Below are 27,284 nucleotides of genomic sequence, written 5' to 3' on the forward strand. Positions count from 1 at the left end.
GGCTGTCTTAGCTTTCTTGGCCTTTTGCATTTCCATATAAATGTTAGAATCAGCCTTATAAGTTCCCGAAAAGATCTCTGGTATTTTGGGATTTTGATTAAGATTACCTTAACGCTATACATCTTTTGAGGAGAATTTACATCTTTACATGGCTAAGTTATCTACTCCATGTACATAACTCTCCATTTATGTAGAGCTTTTAAAATATTTATCAGTAACATTTTGTTATTTTCTCCACGGAGGTCTTGCACATATTTTATGAGATTTATTTCTAGGTATTTTATGTTTTGATACAGTTATAAATGACATACTTATAAATTTTTCATTGTTGCTGATATATTGAAATACAGTTGATTTATATTCTGATTTGTATCTAGCAATTCTACTAACTCTAATAAAAATTATAACAAATTATAGGTGGATTATTCTCTACCATTTTAAGGATGGAAAAATTTTTCCCTTCTTCCTTTCTTTGGCCAGCCTAATAATTAAGTTGACATAAGACAGCTTAACAGGAGGAAAACAAATTTAATTTTGTAGTTATGGGCACTCATAAAAATGTGAGACTCATAGAAGTGACCAAAGCAAGCAGCTTTTATACCTTTTAGACAAAGAAACAATATATTTGTGAAGAATTAACAAGACAAAGAAGCTTGGGCTTAGAGTAGTAAATTTGCGAAGAAGTAACAAGATTTGTTTATACAGCCTTCTTGGCCCAAATTCCCTGTCTCTGGTGATAAGGATGTCTCTCTTCCTCCTAGTACAGGGAGGGTACCTTTCCTATGAGAGATTTATTTCCTGTTTTCAGGGGAACAAAGGAGGATCAGAATGTCATTCTTGCTCGACTGTTTCTTAAGTAACTTTAATTCAAAATAATCAATATTTAAAAGTGGCATATTTTGATGTGCACTGCCCAGAACCCCACCACCATCATGTCATCTGTGAATAATTTTATTTTTGTTTCTTCTTTTCCAATCCTTATATGCTTCTTTCTCTTTCTTTTTTTTTTTTTCCTGTTTTGCTGCACTGGCTAAGACCCCAGTACAATATTGCATAACAATGATGATAGTGGAAATCATTGTTTAGTTCCAAATTCAAAGAGTTAGCTTCCATCCATTAAATATGACTGACATACAATGTTTACTATAGAATTTTTGTTTGGTAGAAACATTTCATTAGATTAAGGAATCTCTCTGTTTCTTTTCCTTAATGAAGAGTTTTTAATCATTTGTTGATGTTGAATTTTACCAAATTCTTTTTCTGCATCTAGTGAGATGATCATATGATCATATGATTTTACATTTGAGATAATATGATTTTATCATTAATGTTGCAAGTTACATTGATTTATTTTTCTCTCCAACATTTTTATTTTGAAAAATTTCATGCAAGTTGCAGGTTTCACTGAACATCATTTTTACTTTTTTGCAGACAAATTATGAATATTCAGATTTGAGCATTTGGAAGACATTTTCTGAAATGAATGAAGTGAGCCTGTCACTTCAAGAAAATAACAGGCATTTAACTAATGACAAAAATTGAACTTTCAAGTCAAAATTAGCATCTGGGGAAATTTCTATTTGTCACCATCAACTTTCTGGTTTCCCAAAACTTAAAGAACTGATGAGGTCAGTGGTGATGTCAATAAATGTGTTCAAAATATATCCTGGGAAATTTCAACATTTCAACTCACTGGACTGATATTTTTCAAGTGGGCAGTGTATGATGTTACAAAATCACGCATGAGTTAGAGATCCATGCAAGGCGCAAGCTGGACCAGTGGATTCTGATGTAACAGTAGACAGTTTCCTTGATATGGTTTTAGAGTCCATATGGCAAGTAAACTTTAAGAAATTGCCACTTGTCAAAGTTTGATATAGAGTCTAAGAAAAATATCCACAATTATCTCTTTTTCTACTACGTATCTTTCTGAAGCTGGATTTTCTTCATCTACTTCCACCAAAACAACGTATTTTGATGGACTGAAAGCAGAAACAGATGTGAGAATCCAGCTATCTTTAAGCTAGACATTAAAGAAATTTGCAAAAATGTAAATAATACCACTCTTTTCACTATTTTTGTGGAAAATATGGTTACTTTTCATAAAAAATGTGTTATTTATGTTAACGTGAAATGGGCATATTGTTATTTTTAAATGAACAGTTATTTAAATTTTTTTTCATTTTTCAATTTCTAATATTGAAATTGAAATTCTAATATCACACACACACACTCACATGCACACATACTCAGCTTACATACACAGGAGATCCTTGGAATACTCAATAATTTTTTAAGAGTGTAAATGGCACCTGAGACCAAAACGTGTGAGAACTATTGCCCTAGGAATAACACCAGACATTCAAAGTTTATGAAAGTATAATGTTATTTGGCACATTTACCTTCTTCCCTTGAATGTAAGAACCTTAAGATATCTTAACTCCATTTACCTCCCTCTCAAATTATATGCTATTATATGGTAATGTTAATTCTAAAATCTTTTTTTTTTTTATGAAGCTTCACTTTGATATATTTAGATGTGGATTTATTTTTACTTATTTTGCCTGTGAGTCGTCAGCTGAGTCTTTTGAATTTGTGGATTCTAAGTTCTGGAGAATTCTCAGCCATTGTCCTCTGTCCATTCTATCTCTCCTCTGGTATTTCAAATAAATTTATGTTAGGCATTCATGTTGTATTCTCTGTGTCTTTTAACCTATATTTTAATCTCATGTTTCATTCTGAACATCTGCTTCTATCTTCTAGTTCACTAATTCTCTTTAGCTTTGTTTGTTGCTTATTTAGCTAATTTGTTGTTAAATACATCCACTGAATTCCTCATTTCATGTATCATATTAATCAGTTCTAGAACTTCTAAGTGGTTCTTTGCCACATACATTCTATCACTTTTTATAGTTTTCATTTCCCTGCCAACATTTTCACTTGGCTTTTATCTCCTTGCACACAGTGAACATAGCTGTTTTAGTCTGTGCCCTGTAATTCCATACGTGACTCTTCTATGGGACTGTTTCTGTTGGTTTTCTCTAATGGTGTTTTGTCTTTTTATATGTGTGGGATTTTAGATTGTGTATTAGGCAGTGTTTTTGAAATCTTATTTGTATCAATAATTTGACACCTAGAATGCTATTTTCTTTCTCCACGAAGAGCTTCTTCGCTTTTTCCAGGTGTCCAAGGTCATTTAGAAGTTTAGGACTAAGTAATGTAATTTCCAAAATTGAGGTGTTCAGAGCCAGCCAATTGATATGAAAAAGGATGAGAGGTTTTGCAAGACTGGTTTATTTCAATCTTACTCTTAGAATACATTTTAGGAGTCCTGGTCCGAAGTGCTTGTTGATGTATCCTTTTTGGGCTCTGGATTCTGACCTCTGTCCTCCTAGGCCCAAGAAGCTGTCAGAGGCAGAGCGTAGCTAATTATTCCAGAGCCACACATGCCTCCAGGGCAAAAATAGTCCTTAGTGTTGGTGTACTTCCCTGAATTCCAGACTTCTCCAAGCTGGCAATTCCTCACTAGCTTGTTAGCTCTTGGATAATCATAAAGAGATGGTTTTTATATTTTTTTCCAGTTTTTTTTTGTTATTTTCCATGGAAAGGGTTGTCTGAACTATTAGCTTTCATAAGTTAACATACTGAAGCAGATATTCTCATGCCAGTACTTTTAAAATAACTAATTGATTAAATTTTTTATTGAAGTGCAGTTGATGCACGATATTATATGTTACAGGTGTACAATATAGTGATTCACGATTTTTAAAGGTTATGCTGCATTTATAGTTATTATAAAACATTGTCTATATTCCCTGTGTTGTACAATATATACAACCTTGTAGCTTATTTCATACATAATAGTTCATACCTCTTAATCCCCTACCTCTATATTGCCCCATCTCCCTTCCCTCTCCACACTGGCAACCACTAGTTTGTTCTTTATGGCTGTGAATCTGCTACGTTTTTGTTATACCTACTAGTTTGTTGTATTGTTTAGATTCCACATATAACTAATAACATACAGTATTTATCTTTCTCCATCTGACTTATTTCACTTAGCATAATACCAAGTCCATCCATGTTGCCGCAAATGACAAAAATCTCATTCTTTTTGTGGCTGAGTAGTATTCCATTGAATATGTGTGTGTACACACACACATCTTTATCCATTCATTTATTGATGGACAGTTAAGCTGCTTCCATAGCTTGGTAATTGTAAATAATGAACATTGGAATGCATGTATCTTTTTTGAATTAGCACTTTTGGTTTTTTCAAATATATACTTAGGAATGTAATTGCTGGGTCATATGGCAGTTCTGTTTTTAGTTTTCTGAGAAACCTCCACACTGTTTGCCACAGTAGCTATACCAATTTACATTCCCACCAACAATGTTCCCTTTTCTCCATGTTTTCACCAACAATTGTTATTTGTGTTCTTTTTGATGATAGTCATTCTGACTATTGTGGTTTTGATTTGCATTTCCCTGATGATTAGTGATGCTGAGCATCTTTTCATGTGCTTTGTGGGCATCTGCATTTCCTCTTTGGAAAAATGTCTGTTCAGGTCTTCCACCCATTTTTAAAATTGGGTTGTTTATTTTTTTGATATTGAGTTGTATTAGCTGTTTATATATGTTGGATATTAACCTCTTATATCATTTGCAAATATTTTCTCCCATTTAGTAGATTGTCTTTTTGTTTTGTTGCTGGTTTCCTTTACTGTGCAAAAACTTTAAAGTTTGATTAGGTCCCATGTATTTATTGTTGCTTTAATTTCCTTTACTTTAGGAGATAGATCAAAAAACATTTTGCTATGATTTATGTCAAAGAATGTTCTGCTTAAGTTTTCCTCTAGGAGTTTTTTGTTTTCCAGTCTTACATTTACGCCTTTAATCCATTTTGAGTTTATATTTGTATGTGGTATTAAAGGCTGTTCTAATTTCATTCTTTAACATATAGCCATCTAGTTTTCCCAACACTATTGAAGAGATTAACTTCTCTCCATTGTATATTTTTGCCTCCTTTGTTATACATTAGTTGACCATAAGTGTGTGGGTTTATTTCTGGGCTCTCTATTGTGTTCCATTGATCTGTGTGTCTGGTTTTGTGCCAGTACCATACTGTTTTGATTATTGTATCTTTGTAGTATAGTCTGAAGTCATGTGCATGATTCCTCCAGCTCTGTTCTTTCTCAAGATTGTTGTGGCTATTCAAGATCTTTTGTGTTACCATACATATTTTAAAATTACTTGTTCTAGTTTTATGAAAAATGCACTGGTACTTTGATAGGGATTGCATTGAATCTGTAGACTGCCTTGGATAGTATGGTCATTTTAACAAAATTAATTCTTCCAATCCAAGGACATGCCAGTACTTTTTAATGATAATGAATTTGAATAACCTCTGTATTTTGGTTTTTGCATTTCCAAACTAGAAAGAATGAGCTTATTTCCTGAAGACTGTCTCAGTTGGAATCATAAGCCCTTAATTTAAAGCTTATATACGCCACATTTTCCTCCTTATTCCCTAAATAAGCATACTCTTAGGACATATAATACAAACATCTCTCTCCCTGTCTCCAATGAACATAACCCCACTAAGATATTCTTATTTCCTTATCTCTTTCACTTGCTCATTTTCCCACTATATCCTTCCACTTTCAGCTTGGAATCCATGTTACTGGTGCCCATAATTATTTCTCAACTTTGACTTTCAGTGCACCACTTGCCGCAATCTCCAGCTCTGGATCAAGCTGGCTAAGCTCTTTCTTCCTCCCTTCCTTTGTTCTCCTGAACAGTACTAGAAAGAATGCATAACCCTGCAGTATATTCATCAAAAATCTATAATTTCTAAATTCTAATTGTGGCACAATGGGCAATCTTTTTGATTCTTACTCAACATATTCTATTTCTCACATATTCATGTCTCTCCTGAAGTCTGTTAACCTTTCCTCTAAGTCCCTCAATAATTAACCCTTACTTGCTTTATAGAAATATAAGGGAACCTAGAGTAAACTCTAATTGTATTCCTTTCTTGTAAAGTCACATATTTCTCCTCATTCTTAATCCTTTTTTTCTCTCTCAAGAAAAAGTGCCTGCTTTTTCAAATGCTACCCATCCAACTATACTCTTAAATTATCGACTCCTACCTTTCCTGGGCTTTCACTGTATTAGTGAGCCCTTGTCTTGTATTTGCATGTTCCAAACCCTACCTCTCAAACCACAAACCCACTAAAGCATCCTCCAACCTAGAAAATAAAACAAGATGGGGAGAAAAAAATCCCTGCATTGAATGAGTGTCAATGAATGTTCAATTTATCACTAGCCTTAAGTGCTGGCAGAAAGTCTACATAAATTAAAAACATTTATAACCTAACATGATTTTCCTTGCTTCCAAAGCAAATTCTGGCCAGAACATAAAGAAGCCTCTAATTCTACATAATTAACATTAACTTTGTGGGAAATAAAAGTTCTCATGCTTGGTATTATATGCAGACTTCCAATATCTTTTCCATTTTTTCTTCCAAACTCTGATTTTTAGGACTGATTCCAATTCTACATGCTACTCACTGATCTAGTAGTGCCTGAGGGGTAATTGGAAGGATTTACTACCCTAGCAACTTTCCCACATGCCTGAGGGATTCAAATTTACCATTTTGTTCTTCATACCTTTTATCAGGCATTATGGTTTCAGTTACCATTACTAATTCCTCTAGGACAGTATTTCTCAAACCTAGATGCCCACTGGAATCATATGTGAAACTTAAAAAAAAGCTTCTGGGCAGGCACCATCCTCAGGAGTTGTCTGATTCAGTTGGTCTGGAGTGGAGTCCAGCCGTATAGTTTTTTAAAAGCTCTCTTGGTCGTTGTGATGTGCAGCTAGTTGAGGACCATGTCCTTGGCTGAGTGACACGGTAAGATGCTATCACCACAGCACGGATTGGTTGTCTCTCTTATGATGTACCTGGGTGGTATGTCAGCACTGGGTCCTGTGCTCATCTTCCTGAAGGGAGAGGAAAATAACCCAGAGGTAAATTGGCCTCCAAATTAGTAAAGTTTTGTTATGATCTGACTGTGATAGTGAAATATGAATTACTTCCATTTTTCCAGTCTATAGGTGAAAAACTCCATTTTGGTTTGAAAAGACTCATTTTTTTGCCTTCCAGTCCAGAGAAGGCAAAGTGATTTTCCTTGGCATGCGTTCATGATTGTATAGATCTATCTTCTAAAGGAATTTCCAAATAAAGAGAATGTGTCATCTATGGAGACAGAGAAACATAGTTTTATGTGGCCTGTTTTAGAATTGTTTCTTGACATTAACATTTTTATGCACCCCCCCACCCACATTAAGTTTTATGTTCAGATGTAATGCCACCAGGTAGGAATCAAGGTAAATGCCATATCCCAAATCCACTGAGAGTCAGAGCCAAACCGTGGGTTATCAAATCTGTCTTTTTATGCGCTGTTACTCCCAGTGTATGATTTATACACACTGCTTCTGAAAGCTGCGTTAACTGAAAGGTGTTGGTTTGTGAAGGGGCACAGAAGTGCATTTACAGGCTGGCTTGGTTGAACTGTGTTGACTTCTCCTTAGAACAGCCTTTACAATTCTTTGTTCACAGTTAGAGGCCTGCTGAAAGTGAGTCAGTGCGGATGAAAACAGCTTGCTTAATCATTCCTGAAACACGGGAAAAATTAAAATGCATTTTTTTCTTTGTCAAGCAATAAAAACAATGCCAGATTGTTAATGCCTCTTTTGTACCTTTCACTTGAAAGACCTCAAAAGAACATAAAGGAGAATAAAGGCAAAAACTATTCCCCAGTGGCATCATTATACATGTTGAAGCCTCTAAAGCTGAAACTCTAAAGACATTCAGGAAGAGTAGAGGAATAAATGACAGCAAACTGAGGAGTATGTCTCTGGAGCTTTGTTCAACCTGCTTTGTTCAGATTCATTCAAATTGCGTGATGAAAAGCAAAGATATCATTTGTTTCAACATTAAAGTGGTAAATTAGTGAGTGGTGGGTTGCTAATTGTCCTGTAAAGCATTTAAGGTGCCAGGAGTGCCCCAATGCCAATATTTTAAATTGGGTTCTCATGGTTGAAATGAAAGCAACCCTTAGAATAGTGTAAAACAATGTTTTTAATAATTTAAACTGGTTCGATTCAAGCATGATTTTCGTTCTGAAATATTTATCGAAGCTCCTGTTTTTATTTGAGATGAGCAGGTTTTATTTTAGACTTCAAGACATCAAATAGAAATTCATTTTCAATATGGGACCAAAGTAGGGAGATAGATTAGCTCTGTTCAGTGCTGTGTTTCATCCCTGGCTGTTTCTGCTTGCTTCTAGGGTGTAGAATTAGCAGGTTTGGTTCAATTTTACTTGAGTTTTTAGTGACCTTTTCTAATCCTGACTGTTTCATAATTTAATGTCTTGACCTTCGATTTCCATAGAGCCACCTCAGTGATGAAGGCAGAGATTTAATAACTAGAACTAGTTGACAGGTGACCTTTCATACATGGCCATTTCTCTTTGCTGGGGAAGCCACACTGTTTTGCAAGTTTTAATTCTTGGTTTTAATTATCTATTCTATTGTCTATAAGCTTATTCACGGAGAAAAAAGTAAAGGTTAAATATTTCATTCTTCTTACTGATTAAAATGTAAAGTGCTTGGCAGTTGCCCCAATATATCATTCAAAATGGATAGGGCAGTTTGTCAGGTTCTTGCCCAAAGAAGAAAGAAGGAATTTTCCAGAGTGGTTGGTAAGGAGCAGGAAGGAAAAAGTGGTTAGGAAAGTGAACTGTCTCATTAACTGAATGAGATTTTGTGTGTGTGTGTGTGTGTGTGTGTGTGTGTGTTTGTAAATTGAGATCAGAGAAACACAAAGAGATCTTTGTACATATTGTCATTTGAAGAGAAGAGTGACTCTGACTCAGGTGAAACTTGCCAATCAGAGTGAATGACCTATTAGTTTTGGTCATTCTTTCTTTCTTTTTTTTTTCAGCCAGGCAAGGATCAATTGGGCATGTCATGGTAAATTGGTTTCTAAAGTCTACATAAATAATATTTCAACACAGTAAAATACAGCTAATTTTTAAAATATCACAGACTCTTAAAAAGAGGTAAGAATAACCACATATTCCTCCTCACACCTCCATAGTATCAAGGATTCCTCTGAGCTTGCATTTTTCAGCATTTTGCAGATAAATTCATTTCTGTACTAAAAACTCCTGCTTATGATAAGATAAAAATAAAATCAGTATGGCTGTAAAATGACCTACAGTATGAGTATAGTGTCTGGGCAGCCAGTGTCCTAGACCCTTCTTAAGTACGGAGGAGAGAGCCGGAGAGCCATTTGTGACTTAGAAGACGGCTTGGCCGTCTCGAGCTGACTTTGCTTCCTGAGGACTTGAGAGCAGCCACTGTGGGTTTCTAAAGTGGACTTACCTCAGGGAGGTTTCACAACAGGGGGAGGTCCTCCCGTTAGCCATGAGACCAGCTTATAAAACATCCTCTGCCGTGGCCTTTTGTTTTCTCAGACGTGGACTGTAATCACTTTATGCTTCAGAAAGAAACACAACTCACTGCTGTTGTGGAAAAAGTATGAAAAAGCAAACTGAGTGGAAAGATGTGGAGGGCCATTTTAAAGCTAAGAAAATTGGTCATGATTAGTTTACCTTAGACTGAAATTTCACACTAAAACTTTAAGAAAAAATTTTCTGCATAATTCCTCATGCCACCATAATGCCACTGCCAGAAAGGAGAGGTTAATTCCACCCCCATGCAGACCCTGACACTCCTGAGGAGCCTTTCACGCACTGAGAATCTTTGTCTTGTGTTGGTGAAATTCTTGTCCACCAGCATGTTTAAAAGCGTTAACTCGCAATTTAATATAAATAAATTTACTATCATACACGGTGAGATTTGAGGTGTTTGCCTGTATCTATATTAGGAATAGTGCAAGTTAATAATAAATATTTCTTTAATATTCCCCACTTCTTAGCAGTGCTGTGATTGCATTTTATGAAAGGTAATATGTGCTCTCTTTTTAATCTGAAACATACTGGACATCATGTTTGCCTCAATTTCCTCAACTCAATAATGGGAAAGAAAAACAAACTTTTGAAGAATTCATCATGAGAACTGAGTGAAATAATGTAATAAAGTGCTGTGCAGGATGGCTGGTGCATAGTAGGTATTCAGTCATGTTAATATCAATAAATATGTCACACTGTACTTCTCTATCTCTCTCACACTGTTTCTTCCTTCTCTCATTCTGTCCCTGCACCCTAGATAGGAATCAAGTCCTCTTTTCTTATAAGGAGGTGAGTGTCAAGATTCATTTTAGCAGAGAGAAGACTTGTTTTTTAAGACAATCTCTTAGGTCTTGAAAATAGTATATTAATTGACCCTAGTTGATGATAAAACTCCCCCATCTACCTTAGAGCTGTGTACTGAGCTTAAAGCACACACTGATTAGAATTCTAAAACTCTTTTATCCTTCACAGAGCCTTGCACAGAATAGGTATTATGTAAAAATTATTTCGTTGTTTACTAGATGTCACCAAATTCTTAACTTTCCCCAAGCTGAGTGTTTATAACCAGATGTACAGGTATAGAAGTAGTGTACTTCTGCAGAGGGAGAAAATACCCAAATCAAATAGGCAAATCTTGGAGATACTGCAGGTTCAGTTCTAGATCATTTCAATAAAGTCAATATCGCAGTAAAGCAGGACACACAAATTTTTTTTGTTTCCTAGTACATTTAAGTTATGTTTATGCTATACTGTAGTCTATTAAGTGTGAAATAGCATTATGTCTAAAAAAAAGCATATACCTTAACTTAAAAATACTGTATTGCTAAAAAACGCTAACCATCATCTGATAGTGCAGGTTGCTACAAACCTTCAATTTGTTAAAAAAAAAAGTAGTATCTGTGAAGCACAATAAAACGAAGCCCAGTAAAACAAGGTATGCCTGTATAATGATGTTACCATTGAAAAAAAATCAGTATCTTAGACTTCAGATAAAAGGAGGTGTTTGACATTTGTGACCTTTCTCTTGATGGGGAAACGGTTTCCCAGACAGGGTCGGCTGAACATTTGTGGTGATCTCAGTTTATAGACACAGCCCAAGCCCAAGCAAAGCATTTGGCTTGATGATGTTTTGTGTGTACAAGAGGAAAAGACAAAAAGGTCAAGTTTGTTTTTAATGGAGAGAAAAAGGAAAATAGGGACAAGTCAACTGAAAAGGAGAATTCAAAATTAAGATAGGGCTTGATAAAGTGGAGCCAGATTAAATCTTTCCAAAGGTCTCGGAAAATCCAGGGCCTCAATCTAAAAAGAAACTACTCACTGAGGCTGAACTGAGCGCGTGGACACATATGGAATAAATTTTCAAGCAAGGGCCCCAAATCAAATAACATAAACGAGCTCAAGAAACAGCAGGACATTTTAACAAAGAAAGTCGAGATCACAAGATGCAGCGATAAAGCTAATAAAAGGAACTGAGATAACCAGATAAGAGCAGCTCTTGGGTCAAACCATCTATCCGTGCCCAGGTATGTCTTTCTTTTTATTATGGCTTCCTGTAGTTTGAAGGTGCCTTCAAACGTATAAATGAGTCCCTGAGGCTTTCGCAAGCTCTTTGTGTTACCTGAAGCTTCTGATTATGATTAGGAATGTTCCATTCATCTAGCCCTGCACTCCTGTCATACTGTAAAGTTAGTTCTTGCAACCAAGTGGTAAATAGAGCAGTCACCCTGTGCAGCCACGTCTCCTGGTACCTCACTCAAGAAGCCAAGCAGCGAGGCAGGACTGAGACCACACAGTATGACATGTGGGAGTTTCTTACAACCCTGGCCATGGTGACAATCTGGCCAAGTGAATAGTATAAAAGAAAGGGGCAATTTAAACTTCACCTACCCCCAAAGCCATTACATTCATAGCACTCTGCCCAATTCCATATTCGTTACATAAACAAGAGGCTATTGTTCCCAATGTTTGCCCTCAAGTTGTTAGTCAGCTGCTGACCTCATAATCTGCACAGCTGGCATTCTGATATGTTGTCATGAAACAGATTGTGATGTCTTAATTGATCACTTTCAGAGATTACAATTGTCAAGTGAAACCAGTATGCTTATTCTTATTAGTTAAATTAAGCCTTGTTACAGCAGAGCCAGCTAATTCATTTTGACGACTCAGAAATCCAATGTAAATTGCTACATGTAGAGCAGAACACATTCAAGGCTTTTTCTTTGTATCTTTCTTTTTTTCTTTTTTCTTTTTCTTTTTTTTTTTTAATTTGTGGAGGCCATAACCCCAAAATGTTTTCATTATACAGTGAAGCAAGTTCTTGGGACAGTGAATGGAACCTAACCTCCCTGCACCATATGCATCTTGGTGATAAGCTGGAGTGTGCCCTGTGACACAAAATTTAAATCAGGCATTGATTTGCATGACTCTGAGTCTGGAGGACTCAGCTAAGTGTGATGGATGTCAGGCCCTGCTGCAAATTGCCTGGCAGGAAGAGTATTGTGTTCTTCCTTAGCATCACCAAAGATCATAGGCTTCTAGATGCATGAGGAAGGGTCTTAGATCAATGCCCCATTCTAATGGGCATCCTCTTGTGCCTCGGTTTGCCTATTGGTGAAGTATTCACTATGGCACCAACCTACAAAACCTCAGCCCCAAGTGCCCTAATGTACTCACCCACCTTGAGAGCACCTATTCTAACCTGGTGCCTGGATCACCTTGTTGTCTCCCTTAGCTCAGAAATCTTACTATAGCAGGAGTGATGGACAGTCCCTTTCATAGCAGAGTTTTAAGACACTTCACAGATGGACCATTGTGGACTGTTAAGTTTTTCAAAATTGTTAATTTTGACATCTCAAATAAACAGATACCTTTGTCAATCTAGCATAATTTATAGTGTACAATAAAAACTAAATCAAAGTAAAGTTAAATTAATGTAATATCTGTTAGCATCCAAAATACAATGGTAAACACAAGGACATTCATTAAAGCCATTTTTCATAATTGAAAAAATTCATATGCCCAGCAATATCCAGATAGGTACATTATGGTATATCCATATAGTGGAATATTATGCAGATATTAAAAGTATCTCTAAGGACGATTTACTGACATGGGAAAGTTTTAATGGTGTCAAATTAAATGAAAAGCCAAGGCTGTCAATGGTGCAAATGGTATTTCTCAATGCATCTAGAAGGAAGGAAGTACTGTGAAATATTGTAGCAGTTGTTGAGTGGTGGAAATATGGAGAATTTTAATTCTTTTTTGTGTTTTTCAAGTTTTCCACAACAGGCCTATATTACTTTAATAATCAAGTAAAAAAATTTAAAGCACCTCAAGTAGTCTTGTTATGACATTGCTGCAGAAGTCTGTGCTCAAGGCATCTCAAAGCTAACAGGTCTGGAAATGAGCTGCTATCTTCCTCTCCTGGTCCTATTCCACCTGAAGCCTCCTTCTCAGTTGAAGGCAGCTCCAGTCTTCCAATTGCTTAGGCTAAAAATCTGACCTTATCCTCAAGTCCTCTCTTTCTCTCAGACCCCACTTTCCATCTACTGATCAACTTACCAGGTCCTACCTTCAGAATATACCCAGCATGTGACCAGCATCTTGCCGCCACCTCTGCTGCCTGACCTGGTCCAAGCTGCCATCCTCCCTTGCTGAGATTGTGGCAGTGGCCTCTTCTCACAGTTCACTCACTTCATTCAAGTTCTCTCACTTCATTCAAGTCTTTCCTCAAATATTTTTTCCTGAGACTTTTTGTAATCACTCCACCATTACACATATAGTCACACACAGGCATCCTTACCTCCTTCCCTGCTTGAATTCTTCCTATTTAGCACTAACATATTATGTACTATGCAGATTTGTCTATTGCCCCCCTGCCTGCTAGAATGTAAGCCATATGAGGACAGGGATATTTGTTTAAAATTTTCACAGCCAAATCCCCAACCCTATGAACAGTTCCTGACACATAGTAGCTGCTCAGTAACTACTGTGGGTCCCTACCATTGGTAGGAAAGATGATCTGTCACAGTTGTGTGATAACTATCCTGGTGACTTTTCTGAGGCTCTCTGTCACTCAATTCAGCCACATAGATTGAACCTGTTGGTATTTGCTGTTTCTCCCTGATTGCTTTTCTCTTTTCAATTAAGTCAGCAATTCTAGATGAACTGGAAATGTCCATTTCTCCTTAATATTAAGTTCAGTGTTTAGGAGCCTAAAAGTTATTTTAATTAAATGGCTTTCATTTCCTAACTTAACCACTATATGTTGAGCTACTGTAGTATTCCAGGGACTTCTGGGGAGTAGTGTTAAAATGAAGCAGACATTGACTCTGCTTTTACAGAGTTTACTGTGTAGTGGACGGACATAATTAAACAATAAATTAAAGGGCAGCACAACCAGTGCCCAGTGTGGAAGGGGTGACTGACCAATAGGCACTAAAAAATCTAGGATCAAATGTCAGATATAAAATGTGGAATCTCATAGGAGGGAAATAAGAAAGATTGTGTATGAACAAAGCACATAGCTCTTTTATCACTACTTTAACAGGTTGATTTTTCTTTATGTGGGAGGGAAGTGGTAAAAGGAATTTACAGTCATTCCTCCACGTCCACAGGAGACTGGTTCCACAACCCCCGCAGATGCCAAAACCCGCAGATGCTCTTCCCTTGCAGTTGGTCCTCTATATCCCGGGGTTCTGCATCCGCGGATTCAACCAACCTGGATGGTGTGGTATTTCCATCCACGTAGGGTGGACTGTATTTGGTTTGCTAGGGAGGAAAGCACACAGGGAATAACGGAAAGAGCAGTGGGTTTAAAGTTCCATCAAAGTTTGGATCTTCCACTGCACCTTTATCGTCTGCAAATCCTGAAAGCTGATGTTTAATCTCTATGAGTCTCTGTTATGCCACTGGTTAAAAAAAAGGAGGATGGTGGTTACACCAGCTCTAGAGACCGTCTCTGTGCATGCCTTCCCTGAGATCTCAAAAGAAGCCTTCCCTTATCGATCTAGAATAAACAAAACCACAAAGACCAGTCAACATGGTGATGCAAGGGAATTTTTTAAGGGTCTCTGTAGTAGTTTTGGTCGTCTGAAACTTGTCTTACATAGTTCTCGGCTCTGAAAATCTTTTTTTAGAATTTCACCATTTGCTAAATTTTTCACCTCTTTGTCACTTGCTACATAACCATTTATACATATAAGTAAAATACAGAATTGATGGCTGGATATCTTCTTCTCCTCCTCCTCCTCCTTCTTCATCACCATCCTTATCAAAAAGATCAGATCTTTACATATTTCCTTCATTTGAAGTTATGGTTTTGAATGAAAAGTCATCATTTAGAGTGGGAGACAAAATGACTAATTTTTTCCATTTAATTTTAAATCGACACAAGGAGATAGAAATTAAAATTATTTCTCAGCAATGTCTTCACTTTTTAAATGGAAGCATGCCCTGAGCTTGATAATCTGTGGCAGCTACCGTAGGATTGGTGTGCATATTTCAGAGGTATTCCTGCACTCAGTATTATGCACAATGGGATTTTCTGTTTTCCCAGAGAAACTTGTTTGAAGAGGTGGAATTTACTAACTTACGTGTTTCTCCCTCCTGCCCTGTTTCTCTTTCTATTTTTCAGCCTTTGCAGCTGGACTGTAACCTTTGTGCGATAGTGTCAAACTCAGGTCAGATGGTTGGCCAGAAGGTGGGGAACGAGATAGATCAGTCCTCCTGCATTTGGAGAATGAACAATGCCCCCACCAAGGGCTACGAAGAAGACGTTGGCCGCATGACAATGATTCGAGTTGTATCCCACACCAGCGTTCCTCTTTTGCTGAAAAACCCTGATTATTTTTTCAAGGAAGCGAACGCTACTATTTACGTTATTTGGGGCCCTTTCCGCAACATGAGGAAAGATGGCAATGGCATTGTTTACAACATGTTGAAAAAGACTGTGGACCTCTATCCGAAGGCCCAAATTTACGTGACCACAGAGAAGCGCATGAGTTACTGTGATGGAGTGTTCAAGAAGGAAACTGGGAAAGACAGGTGAGTCCTCTGAGAAGCAGCCTTACTGTCTTTTATGCTAAATCTCTGCTGAGTTCTTTTGCCAGCGATCAAATGAACAGAGTTATTTTTCAACCCGATTGTTACATGTTTTTGACTATTATGATTACTTGATGAGCCAGCAGCGAGGCCCCATTTATTCCACCTACACTGCCTTCTGTTCTCTCCATTTTGATTGGCTCGAGGCTCCAAAAGGCACTGGATGTTTCCCAAGATATTTTTAGGTTTGTTCTTATTTAGCTCAATTTGCTATTGATTAAATTGGATTTTAGCCGAAAGAAGTCTACACATTTCTGTTTCAAAGTAGAAATGTTAAGGAACTTTAGGACCTAAACTCCTTTGGAAGTTGTGGCAAATATTTACTGAGACCACAATAAGACAGGCCATTGATTCTCTAGGGAGGTTGCATAGCTTCTTGCATGCAAATCGACCTAGGATCCTGAACACTATAACTTAGCATTTAACATGTTAGGCAGAATACCATGCTGAAATCATGCATTACCTAAAATCATTAACAGTGGATTCTTAAAGTGAGATGAGAAATATGTACTATTCACTCAATTATCTAAAAACCAATTTACATTTTCCATTACATCGTTTTCTGTAAACTGCCTTTCCCACTTCCTTTTCTCCAGGCCTGCTCGCCTTCTTCTTCTCCTGCTCCTGCCCTCCCCCTGCCCCCTCTTCATCCCCCTCATCTCCCACATAACTCTGTGGCTGGCCATTTTTCCTTCCTCTTTTGAAAGGTAACCAGCATATGAGAGAGAAGTGAAATTATAAATCAGTCTATCTTAGTTCATATATCTAGTTCTTAATAAAGAACTGCTGAAGGAAAATATTGAAACTCATTGCTAAAATTTCGAATTACTGGTGAATTTTGCCTTTTTTGTGTAATACCATGGATAAATCGATCATTGGTCATAATTCTAATATTAACATTCTTATTGCCTCAAAATGTGTATTTTTTATTCTTTATTATTAACAAATTTAAACTTTTAAGTATATTAAGGTATGTGCTTGGTATGGGGAGTTCCTGATGTCTCTGGGGATAATTTAATTGCTGGTAATTATTTTAAAATCCTATCTAGACCAACTTTTCTATTGATAATGTAGGTTGAATTTAGTGTTTTCTACTTCTGAGCACCAAAAATGCATAGCTTCTAATGAAATGCAAGACAGAAATAGTCATGGTGTTGGCCCCTTCTGCTTTACTGTTAGCAGGAAGAATCCCAGTGGTTAGATTTGAATTGTTGTAACACAAGCTGTCCAAAGGGACAGGCAGTAGGGATAAAAGGAGAAGGTAATGTTTCAAAGAAATATTCTCGCATGTAGCACCATTCTATATAAATATGACCATTCTCAAGTGGATTTGGAAATTTCTGGCCTCTCACTAGCCCAGAGCAATGCAATTAATTAGATATACTTGGTTTTTCATTAGTAATAGTTAGCCCTCAGGGTATCCCCTAGTCAGAGCTATAAGCCTTAGAATCATTTTGGGGTATCAGAGAAGAACTTAGCATGCCGTGTGTTCCTGTGTGTTTCTATCGTGTTGGCTTTTGCCATGAGCTTTCAGTGAGATGGCACTGTCGTCACAGACCTGTGGATTGTACAAGTGCTGGGAGAGACTAGCTTTGGAGATTCATTTTCCTCCCGGCTGTGATGAAGAAAGCTGTTTGTGCAGAGGGAAAAAGCTCACTTGCTAAAATTAATTTGCAGGTATCATTCAATTGGTAGAGTTACCAAAATAAAAGTAGGGGGAAAAAGCCAAAATGATTTTATGATGCTTTCTTACTGTTTTCTTCACCGAGCCTAATCCTGTCTGGTGCTTCACTGGGTACTGCAACTGGACTGAAGAAGACATCTATACTAGTGTTATAGACATGAACAGAATGGATAGTTTTGGTAAAATATGGTTGGATGGAAAAAGGTTGATCAAAATGACCTCAAGGGCTACTATCTCCACTGTAGTTTAAGTCTATACCCTAACTTTAGCTGTGTGGATTTCATTGTCTAAAGATTTCCCATTGTGACCTAATACTCATTGCCAAATTTCAAACAAGAATATTTTTTAAATTTTTATGAAGGAAAATGTAAAATTTATAAAGTAGAGAGACTAATACTATAATGAACCTCTGTATACCCACAGCTCAGATTGAATAATTATTAACTCATAGCTAATCTGGTTCCATCTATACCTCTACACACTTTCTCCCTCCCAAGGATTATTTTGAAGCAAATGCAGGACATCATATTATTTCATTCTTAAATATTTCAGCGTGTATCTCCAAAAGATAAAGATTCTTAAAAGTAAACACAAAGCCATTGTCCTCCATAACAACCAGCATACTTTCTTGATGACATTGTAGAGTCTGTTTTCAGATTTCCCCAATGAACTCATTAATATTTTTAAGTTAATTTGAACCAAAATTAGCATTAAGGTCCATACATTGTTCAAATCAGGATTAGCATAAGGTCTATACATTACAAATGATTGATATATCTCCTATACTCCTCTTAACCTATGGCTTCTTTTCTCTCACTCTTTCTTTATTATTGAAAAAACATAGTCATTTGCCCTATAGAGCTTTCCACAATCTAGATTTTTGCTGATTGCACCCCCATGATACCTCTTCTACACTGGTATCTCTATATTGAGGATTTATTGGATTTGGGTCCAATTTTTTAAAAATATCATCAAGACTATTAGGTGATACTTCTATCAGGATGAAGACTGTCTAGCTTTCTCTCTTTTTATCTTAGCAGTCATTAATGATCATTGTCTAGATTCAGTAATTCATTAGAGGTTGCAACATGGTGACATTTCATCATTTCTTTTTCATTTATTAGCTGATACACTTTACAAAGATAAACTCACTCTCATTAACCGTTTAGTTGCCATGATATAGAAGATACTACCAGTTCTTTCCCTTTATTTATTAGTTTTAGGATATTGGCTTCCTATCATCTTTCAAAAGTGGCCAGTAAATTTATTATTTTCAATATTTAATATTGACTTATATATTTAAACATATTTAAAGTATTTTGATTCATTAAAATTATGTGTTTATGCTTAAATTGTCCTATTTTGAGCTGTGGGAACCTCTTCAAGTTGACTTTTGAGTCCTTTTGACATGTCTTTAGTAGTCTCGTAAAACAAAGTCTTGTAAAGAAAATTCTTCTCTGCTTCCTGGTATTATAGGATGTTTCAGGCTATTCTTGTACGTATTTTGATGCATACGTGGATTCAGACATTTTTTTCTAAAGGATGTTGATCCTTTCAGTATTTATAAGAATATGATCTTGGCACTACAGGTGCTCACTGCTACTGAGTTGGTCTTTGTTTCTTGATCTTTTCATTGGAGAGAGCTAGTATATAAACAATGCCTTATATATTGTTTAAAGTCATTATGTTGTTAAAAATCATTATGAGTTCACACTGAAACTTCGAATTCAAATGCAGGGCTACGAGGTTTTTATTTTACCTCATCTATTTTGTATCTGTTCTTTCTGCTCTGCTGACAATCACAGGACCTAGAGACACCAATGTAAATACTCATCTGCTTCATCCCACAACATAAATATAACCCTTTTAGAATAAAAGCACGATCAGCAATGTGATCACTGTAAACATTTTAAGGTTATTTCTCATCAAAGATGTTTTAATGCAAGCATTCATGTGGGTCCACGCTCACAAAGTGTGTGCCGGTATATCCCAACAGAACTGAAATATTTTTCTCCTAAGTAAACAGAAGTAAGTTAAGTGGTATACGTCACTGCAGGCATGTAAGAGATATCAAAAAGGACTGTCTGTGTAATTTGACGTTTGTTGCAAAGCTGTTTTGGTTGATTTGCCTGCACTTCTGGGAACCTTTTAGCAAGTGCTCATTTTCATCATCAAGTTTTTAATGGAGACGTTTTGTCACCATTATGATGTATAACTTATAGAATTCTTTCAAAAATTGTGTCCCTAGTAATTAAAGTGATTCATATTAGGAAAATGATTAAATGGAGATCCTTAAAGAAAATTTTGCCTCTCAGCTTGCTTCTTCAAATTGTCAAAATCCCTTTTTAAAATGGTAAGCTCCTCCTCCATTTAAGGTGGGCATCTTTTTATTTTTTCTGGTGGTTTTAATTTTTATCTTAAGGGATTCCTTATTGAGAAAACACGAAGTAGTAAAAGAAATACGTAGTGTGTTAAATTTTTTAGAATGAGTTTTAGACTAACTCATAAGCATACTGGAAGACTTCTTCAAACCAAATGATTTTTCGTTTGCTTTCTTATCAGTTACCGACTAAAATTATTTGGCTTGTCAACTAGAAAGGCTGACCTTGTGGGAAAGGCTGAGAGAACAGAAAGAGAGGCTACTTGCCCTTTCTCTCTTCATCTTCTGGGTCCCAGTTTCTTTGGAATTCTAGGTACTTTGGGCAGTGGTCACCTTTATATTTTCACTTAGCAAATTTTTTTCTGGGAAACAGCAACCTTCAAAAAACCAGAAACCCTTGGAATTAATGATCTTATATTTAAAATAACCTGGACCAAAACAAATCACTTTTCCCCCTTTGAATGATTGGTATGCATAAATAATACCAGCCTGCTGCCACTTACACATTTGCATTAATACATCTTAAGACTGAAATACCCTAGAGGTGCTGTAGGGCTGACAGTGGCACACTCAACATTTGAAAAATGTGATTTTATGCCTGGCCATGTACAGATGCAAAACAAATGTTACTCACCTGGAAAAGCAACAGAGCCTGTGTGAGATGTTCTGCTTCCCCATGGGTGGATAGGCAGTTGCAGCTTGCATCCCACTTTAGAAATACATTGGCAAATGCAGGCACATTATTTAATTACATAATAATTGAGAAAGCTATAGTTCCCATTAAAAGCACGAAGCTAATTCAGGGCTGATAAAAGGCCCTGGGCTGCCCTGAATAGGTCTTCATTAGCTAGTACCAATGTGGCTCTGCCCTCAGGGATGGATGAAATTAATGAAAACCAGCTTCAAATAGATCAATATTTCAAGGCATTACTGCTTCAGGTGCAAAGGATGTGAAGGGAGAGAGTTACTTTTAAGGATCATTAGGAAACAGGGAACACAAAAGTCCCTTTCAGAAAACACTGTCAAAATGGGAAGCTGGTCAATATCAAGATGGCCGCATGACTAATCTTTGCCCACGTGCTCCAGCCATTCCCACTCAGTCTTACCAAGAGAAGAAGGAATCAGTGATGTGTTGTTTCTCACTGCCTTCTCCTGGAGATGGTTTTGTCATCGGCATGGGTTTTAAGTGCAGTCCTCGTTTCACTATTGTAGCTTTGGCTGTTTTGAAAGTTTCTTGTACTGCTGTATGATCGATCTTAGGGATTAAATTGGCTCACATCCCTTAGGTTTGCAAACCCTTAGTAGTTCCTAGAGTGGAAGGAGGTTTCAAGTCTCTCTCCTGAGAATATGGGAACTCTGAGAGTCCCCTCTTTTGAGACACAGGGCAGGCAAACTGACTCAACAAATGCAGTGCAGCAAGGGGGAGGGACAAAAACAAAACCAGAAACTGCACTAGCCAGAGAGTCCGCCAGGACACACAGGCACATGCCTGGTCATCCAAAGAAGTACTGTTACTCTACCTGGACTCTAAAAACAAAGATGTCTAGTTATTTCTAACTCAGAAAGAATAGGTACTAACCTCAGGCAAACTTGGATCAAGAGAAAATAGGCCAAACAGAAAAATTCTTGTATTGAAAGAACACATATGGAAAACAGTATTTTCTCTTTTTTCTTCTTTTTGAAGACAGACTTTGCAAATACAGCATCTCAGCACTTTTTCAGGAGGAATGTTGACACACCTCTGTTAAAATGAATTAATGTTCCCATCCCAGCTGATGTATTTGGCAGGAACAATGAGTTCACACAGCAGTCATGGGCAGACCCATAGGACTCCTGAGTCAAAAAGCATAATAAGGCATCCAGGGCTGTGTTTTCATGCTAACAAGCATTGGGAAACAGGGGACTTCCTTTTTCCCATTATTCATGATGGCATCTAGTGACCTACATTAGGCCTCCTCTATAATATACATGGGCTGGAAATTTAAAATTCAATAAAGAAGAGGGAAGTATCTGTTTTAATAATGGGAGGTGAAGGAATGTTTGCAATTTATCAAGATATCAGTACTGACCTGTCGTGTTTAAAAATATTTACATGGGTGCAAGGGGGCACACGCGTGCACGCACACACACACTAGGTGAAACTATATTTGATAAGACAGCTCACTGTAGTATTAAAAAAAAAATGAAGGCTGTGCAGGCTACCGGTAGTCATAGAAATAAGACCAGTAGTTAGGAAAGTAAGGCTCTCCTGGACCTGGGGATGCAACTCGATACAACGGCTAGACACATAGCCAGATGATGCTGTGCAGAGAGGAAGTCCCAGTACACATTGATGCTGAACATTTACTCAGTATAAAGGCTTTTGAACATTGCAAAGGGTGTGAAACTCAAAGACCAATAGACCTTAAATTAGACACCTCATTAGAGTATATCTATACTTTTAAACTTCAAAAAGGCTTCAAAGGTTTTTTTTTTTTAATTTTCTTTTCTTTTCCTACTTATTTACTTATTCATTCATTTGTTTAAAATTAGTATTTTTTATTTACTTACTTAAAGTCATGAGATTTATCTCTTCAGTTGATTTCCTATAATTTGGATTTCTCCTCTCCTTTTTTTTTTTTTTTTGAACTATCTTTGTCTCTCTTCAGGTTTAGATCAAAATCAAGAAAATTAAAAATGGTGGTACACTTGTCCATGAACATTATGTACCAGGGGCAGTCTCTTTCTTTCCTTCTCAGTTCTTGCATGCCTTGACTCTTAAGACAGAGTTGGGTTTTTTGAAAGTTTTCATCCTCTGTGTCCATCAGTACTACCAGATTTTTAATTGCTTGGACAACCATTTCAAAATACTTTGCATAGTATCTCAGATGTAGTAGGAGCTCTACATGTGTTTGTTGAATTTTTGCTTCTCTAAAATAAAAATAAGAGATTTTTTATTAGACGTAGTATTCCTGACCTTCTAAATGGATTTCCCTCTTTAGCTTTTTTTTTTTTTTTTTTTTTTTTAACTAAAGAATGGGTCCTCTAGATCAGTATAGTAGGGTTTTTTTTGTTTGTTTGTTTTTTAGTATGGTACTTTTCAAACTTTAACATGAATACAGTCACCTGCTGTTTCATGTGATCTGGAATAAAGCCTGAGAATTTGCATTTTGAACAAGTTCCCAGGCCAGGCCATTGCTATTATTCTGCAGATGACACTTTGAACTGCACTATTTGAGATTGCTTTGAATGCAGGAACAATATTCCATTGTCCCTTGAGTCAGAGAAATACATAAGTAAAGATTAGGTATTTCCCAAATAGCCTTGATAATCAACCTGTAGTTGGATCCCAATATTGTGACCATGCCCTGTTCCTCGTCTGGTTAAGCATGGTGCCCTGAAGTTTTTAAGAATTCAACTAGGGTCTTACTTTCTTTATTTGTCCATTTGTCTCTTTAGACAATACACTTTTTAAGAACAGGGATTTTCCTTATCTCCATTTTTTTCTCAGACCTAGCATAGTGGTGGTTTACCACCAAAATATCAGACAAATGTGTTGTTTTCACTCTACTTCTTTCAGCTAAATGGCCCATAGATATTTCAAATTACCTCAACAATAACTCATTTTCTTTCTTCTATCATTACCGCTGCTGCTGCTGTAGTTTAGGCCTTCTTTGCCCCTCACACGGGTGCCTACTAATATAGCCGTGCTTCTATGCCTTTGCAGAAATTGCTTCTTCTGCCTAAATTTTACTTCCTCCCATCACCATGCACACAAATGAATCCTTTATGACCAAATCAAATGTTATCTGTTCCATTAGAACTTCTGTTTCTTCCTCTGAAAATCCATAGCATTTAGACTTTAAAAAAAAAATAAAAATCATCAATCTCTACCATGCATTATTGTCATTTATGTCTAATCTCTCCAGGTGGTCCGTATACTCTTTAAGGGAATACCAGCTCTTATATATATTTGTTTCCCCAGCACCTGATACAATGTTTGACTCCAACAGGTATTCTGTAAACATTTGATAGATGAATGAATAAATAAGTTAGTAAAGGAGTAGAAGAAGTAATACCTGATAGGTTTTTTTTTTTAAGTTTACAAGTCCCTTTGTCACTTGTTGAAATACTTGTGAATTTCGAAACACTTTTCTTCAGGATATAGGGGTCACAGTAATACCAAATGAGGCCAGTTATAAGATTGGATTTTGATAGAAAAGTCTCCGCACTTCTACTCAGAAGACTACCCCTTGCTCTATCTTATCCAAAGGTTGGCAACTCTATTACCTTCTCCAGGGATTTTGTGACTGGGCACTGGGTTTTTAATAAGTCACTGACAGAGTCATTCCTCAAATACAGGTTTCTATTTTAGTTTCACTTCTGAGACAAAGCAGGTTCCAAGACTTCATTCACAGTTCTGTTAGTTGTCAGTTGCCTGGTGAAAAACCAATTCCTAGCACCCAAACACAAGGTTATACACTTGGACCTTAGGAAGCAAATACAGCAACCACCACAGGAGGCAGAAAGCAAATACCCGAGTGAATGAGAACTGGTCAATCTCGACTTCATCTTCTAATTGTCTCCTAGACAATATTTTCTTCATTGAAAGCAAAGAAAGTGAATAGCCTTAGTGAAATGCTTTTAAATAACTTCATGTAGAACATAAAGAAAAGGAAAAAAAAAGCATGCAGTGTCTTCCAACTCACTGCATAAATAGTGGATGAATTTGTACATAGACTTAGAGGAAAATTTATGAGTTTTTTGATATAATTCAGATCCTGTCATTCTTCTGCTCAGAACCCTGGGATAGTCCCTTATTTCCCCTAGAGTAAAAGCACAAGTTTTTACAAAGACTTATAATGACTTCCAGGGTGATCTGGCCTCTCGTTTGCTCTCTGAACTTTGTTTATAAAATTTCCTCCATGCTCACTCTGCTCTAGCTAAGCAGTCTTCCAAGTTGCATCTCAAACACACTAGGCCTGCTGCCTCCTATGGGCCTTTATTTTATCTCTTCTCTGGATCACTCTTTCTCTTCATATATTGTGTGATCAACTTCATCACCTCCTTCAAGATTTTGCTCATGTGACCTGCTCAGTGGGTCGACAATAATACTAAACATTGAAATTCCCACTCCCCATAAGCAGCATTCCCAATTCTCCTTACTCTGTTCTGCTTTTCCTTTTTTCCCCAGTAGCATCATTTACTTTCTCATATTTTATATACTTACTGATTTTATCATTTGTTGTTTTTGGTCTTTCTCCTCTACTAGGATGTAAGTTCCCTAAGGGCAGGGATCATTGTCTTTGTTACTGATGTATCCCAGCACTTAAAACAGTGGGTGGCATATAGTAGGTGTTCAGTATTTGCTGAATGAATGACCAGGAGGTGGAAAACCAATTAAGTAAATAAAGGATTCAGGATAACTTGGAAAACTTGTCTCAGGGCAACTACTAAAGTAGCTTAAAAAGTTAATGAAAATGAATGTATGTAGTATACGTATGACTGAAACACTGTCCTGTACACCAGAAATTGACACATTGTAACTGACTATACTTCAGTTTTAAAAAGTTAGCTTAAAAAGAAGAAAATGCATATGTTCAGAAACCATATTATTAAGGTGCAAGTTTATGGCAATTTATTCCACTGTTGTTCTACAAAAAGGTACTAGGATGATAGCCTTTTTATTCGAAGAGTATATCATGTTACAGGGAACTAGGCTGACTGAGTTTTATTCTTCAGCACATGGACCATATTGTTTAAACAATAGACCAAATTAGCTCATCTCTTTAGTACCCAGCAAAGACAGCAAAAATCTCTGGCTCATACTTGGTTTGGTAGAGCAGCAGTCCCTAAGTGTGAGTCTACATCACAGTTACCTGGAAGGCTGGTTAAAACACAGATTGCTGGGCCTAACCTGAGAGTTTCAGGGCGGGTGGCTCTGGGGCAAGGCCCTCGAGTTTAAAGTTATAACAAACTCCCAGGTAATGCTGTTGGTGCTGGTTCTGGGACCACACTTTGAGACCCACTATGGTAGAGAAAGATTCTGAGATATCAGGAATTATATTCAATTATTTTGAGCACACTCAGTCCTGTAATACTATTTATACTATTGGCGTAGTGCTATGGGAGCATCTAAAGTTATGTTTATTGTGATTATTGTTAATGGTGAGGAATGTTTTAACTCCTGTGAAAATCCCTCTGCGGCCCTGTCATTTTATTCTTCACTTGCTTAAGATCTTGCTCCTCTGTAATCATGCCAGATGGTGCTGCTCATCAGCTTATGAAGAAGCGATGCTTTATCATCTAGACAGAGAGACAAATCATTCTGTTCTCTGACTTTGGTTCAAGAATCAACATTTGGGTGTATGTTCAACCTACTATTTGCTTTACAATTTTGCTCATTAGGTATTTATTACCCTGACAATATATGAGCTAGTCATTATCCCTCTGTCATGTATTTCTTTCAAATTATAGTCATTTAAGGTTCATATCAGCACAGTTTGACAACTGTCAACTTCCCAGCATTACCTCCACTAACATATAATTTCTCTTTTGCCTGAATTATTTGGGTGAGGTGGTTATCTAGAAAGTGTATCCATAAAATTAAGATCCTGGATAATATTCCTTTATCTCATGTTCCAAATGGAGCCAACATGATCCAGAGGGATAACTGGAGTGACTGGTATTGCTGATTTGTGAAAAACAATAAACCTTGAGGGCAATAAGTAACATTATGACCAATTTCATCACATTCTTTTTCATTCATTGTATGTTTTCCTTATGAAGAAATCAGAATGAGGAGCACATATGATTTAGTGAGAAGTATAAAGAAACAAAGCAAAACTAGAAATAGTAAGACATTGGCAAGGTGGATGGGGAAACTTTTTTCATGTGAAGTGGAAAATGAGTTAAAATTGAAGATCTGGGGAAAAATAGCCTACTTGAGTGATTCAATTATTGGAGCAAAACCACATTTTTTTTAAATTTATAATTTTCACTAAAAGGATAATTAACGTTACTGCTAGATAATTCATGATGAGAGACTATTATAGGCATATATGGAACAGTCTCTTGATGTGAAAAGGTCATTTA

At 36.7% G+C, this 27,284-nt stretch overlaps 1 protein-coding gene across 19 annotated transcripts in view; it reads left to right on the forward strand.

Annotated features, from left to right (window-relative positions):
- Positions 1-27,284, forward strand: part of ST6GALNAC3 (ST6 N-acetylgalactosaminide alpha-2,6-sialyltransferase 3) — a 545,718-nt gene that overhangs the window by 289,965 nt on the left and 228,469 nt on the right. For all 19 annotated transcript variants that reach the window (XM_032494611.1, XM_032494597.1, XM_032494601.1 and 16 more), the window contains one exon: positions 15,680-16,089. In XM_032494611.1, the coding sequence (XP_032350502.1) occupies positions 15,680-16,089 (410 nt within the window). The remainder of the gene's footprint in view (positions 1-15,679; positions 16,090-27,284) is intronic.

Source organism: Camelus ferus, chromosome 13 (genome assembly GCF_009834535.1).
Source record: "Camelus ferus isolate YT-003-E chromosome 13, BCGSAC_Cfer_1.0, whole genome shotgun sequence".
Taxonomy (NCBI): domain Eukaryota; kingdom Metazoa; phylum Chordata; class Mammalia; order Artiodactyla; family Camelidae; genus Camelus; species Camelus ferus.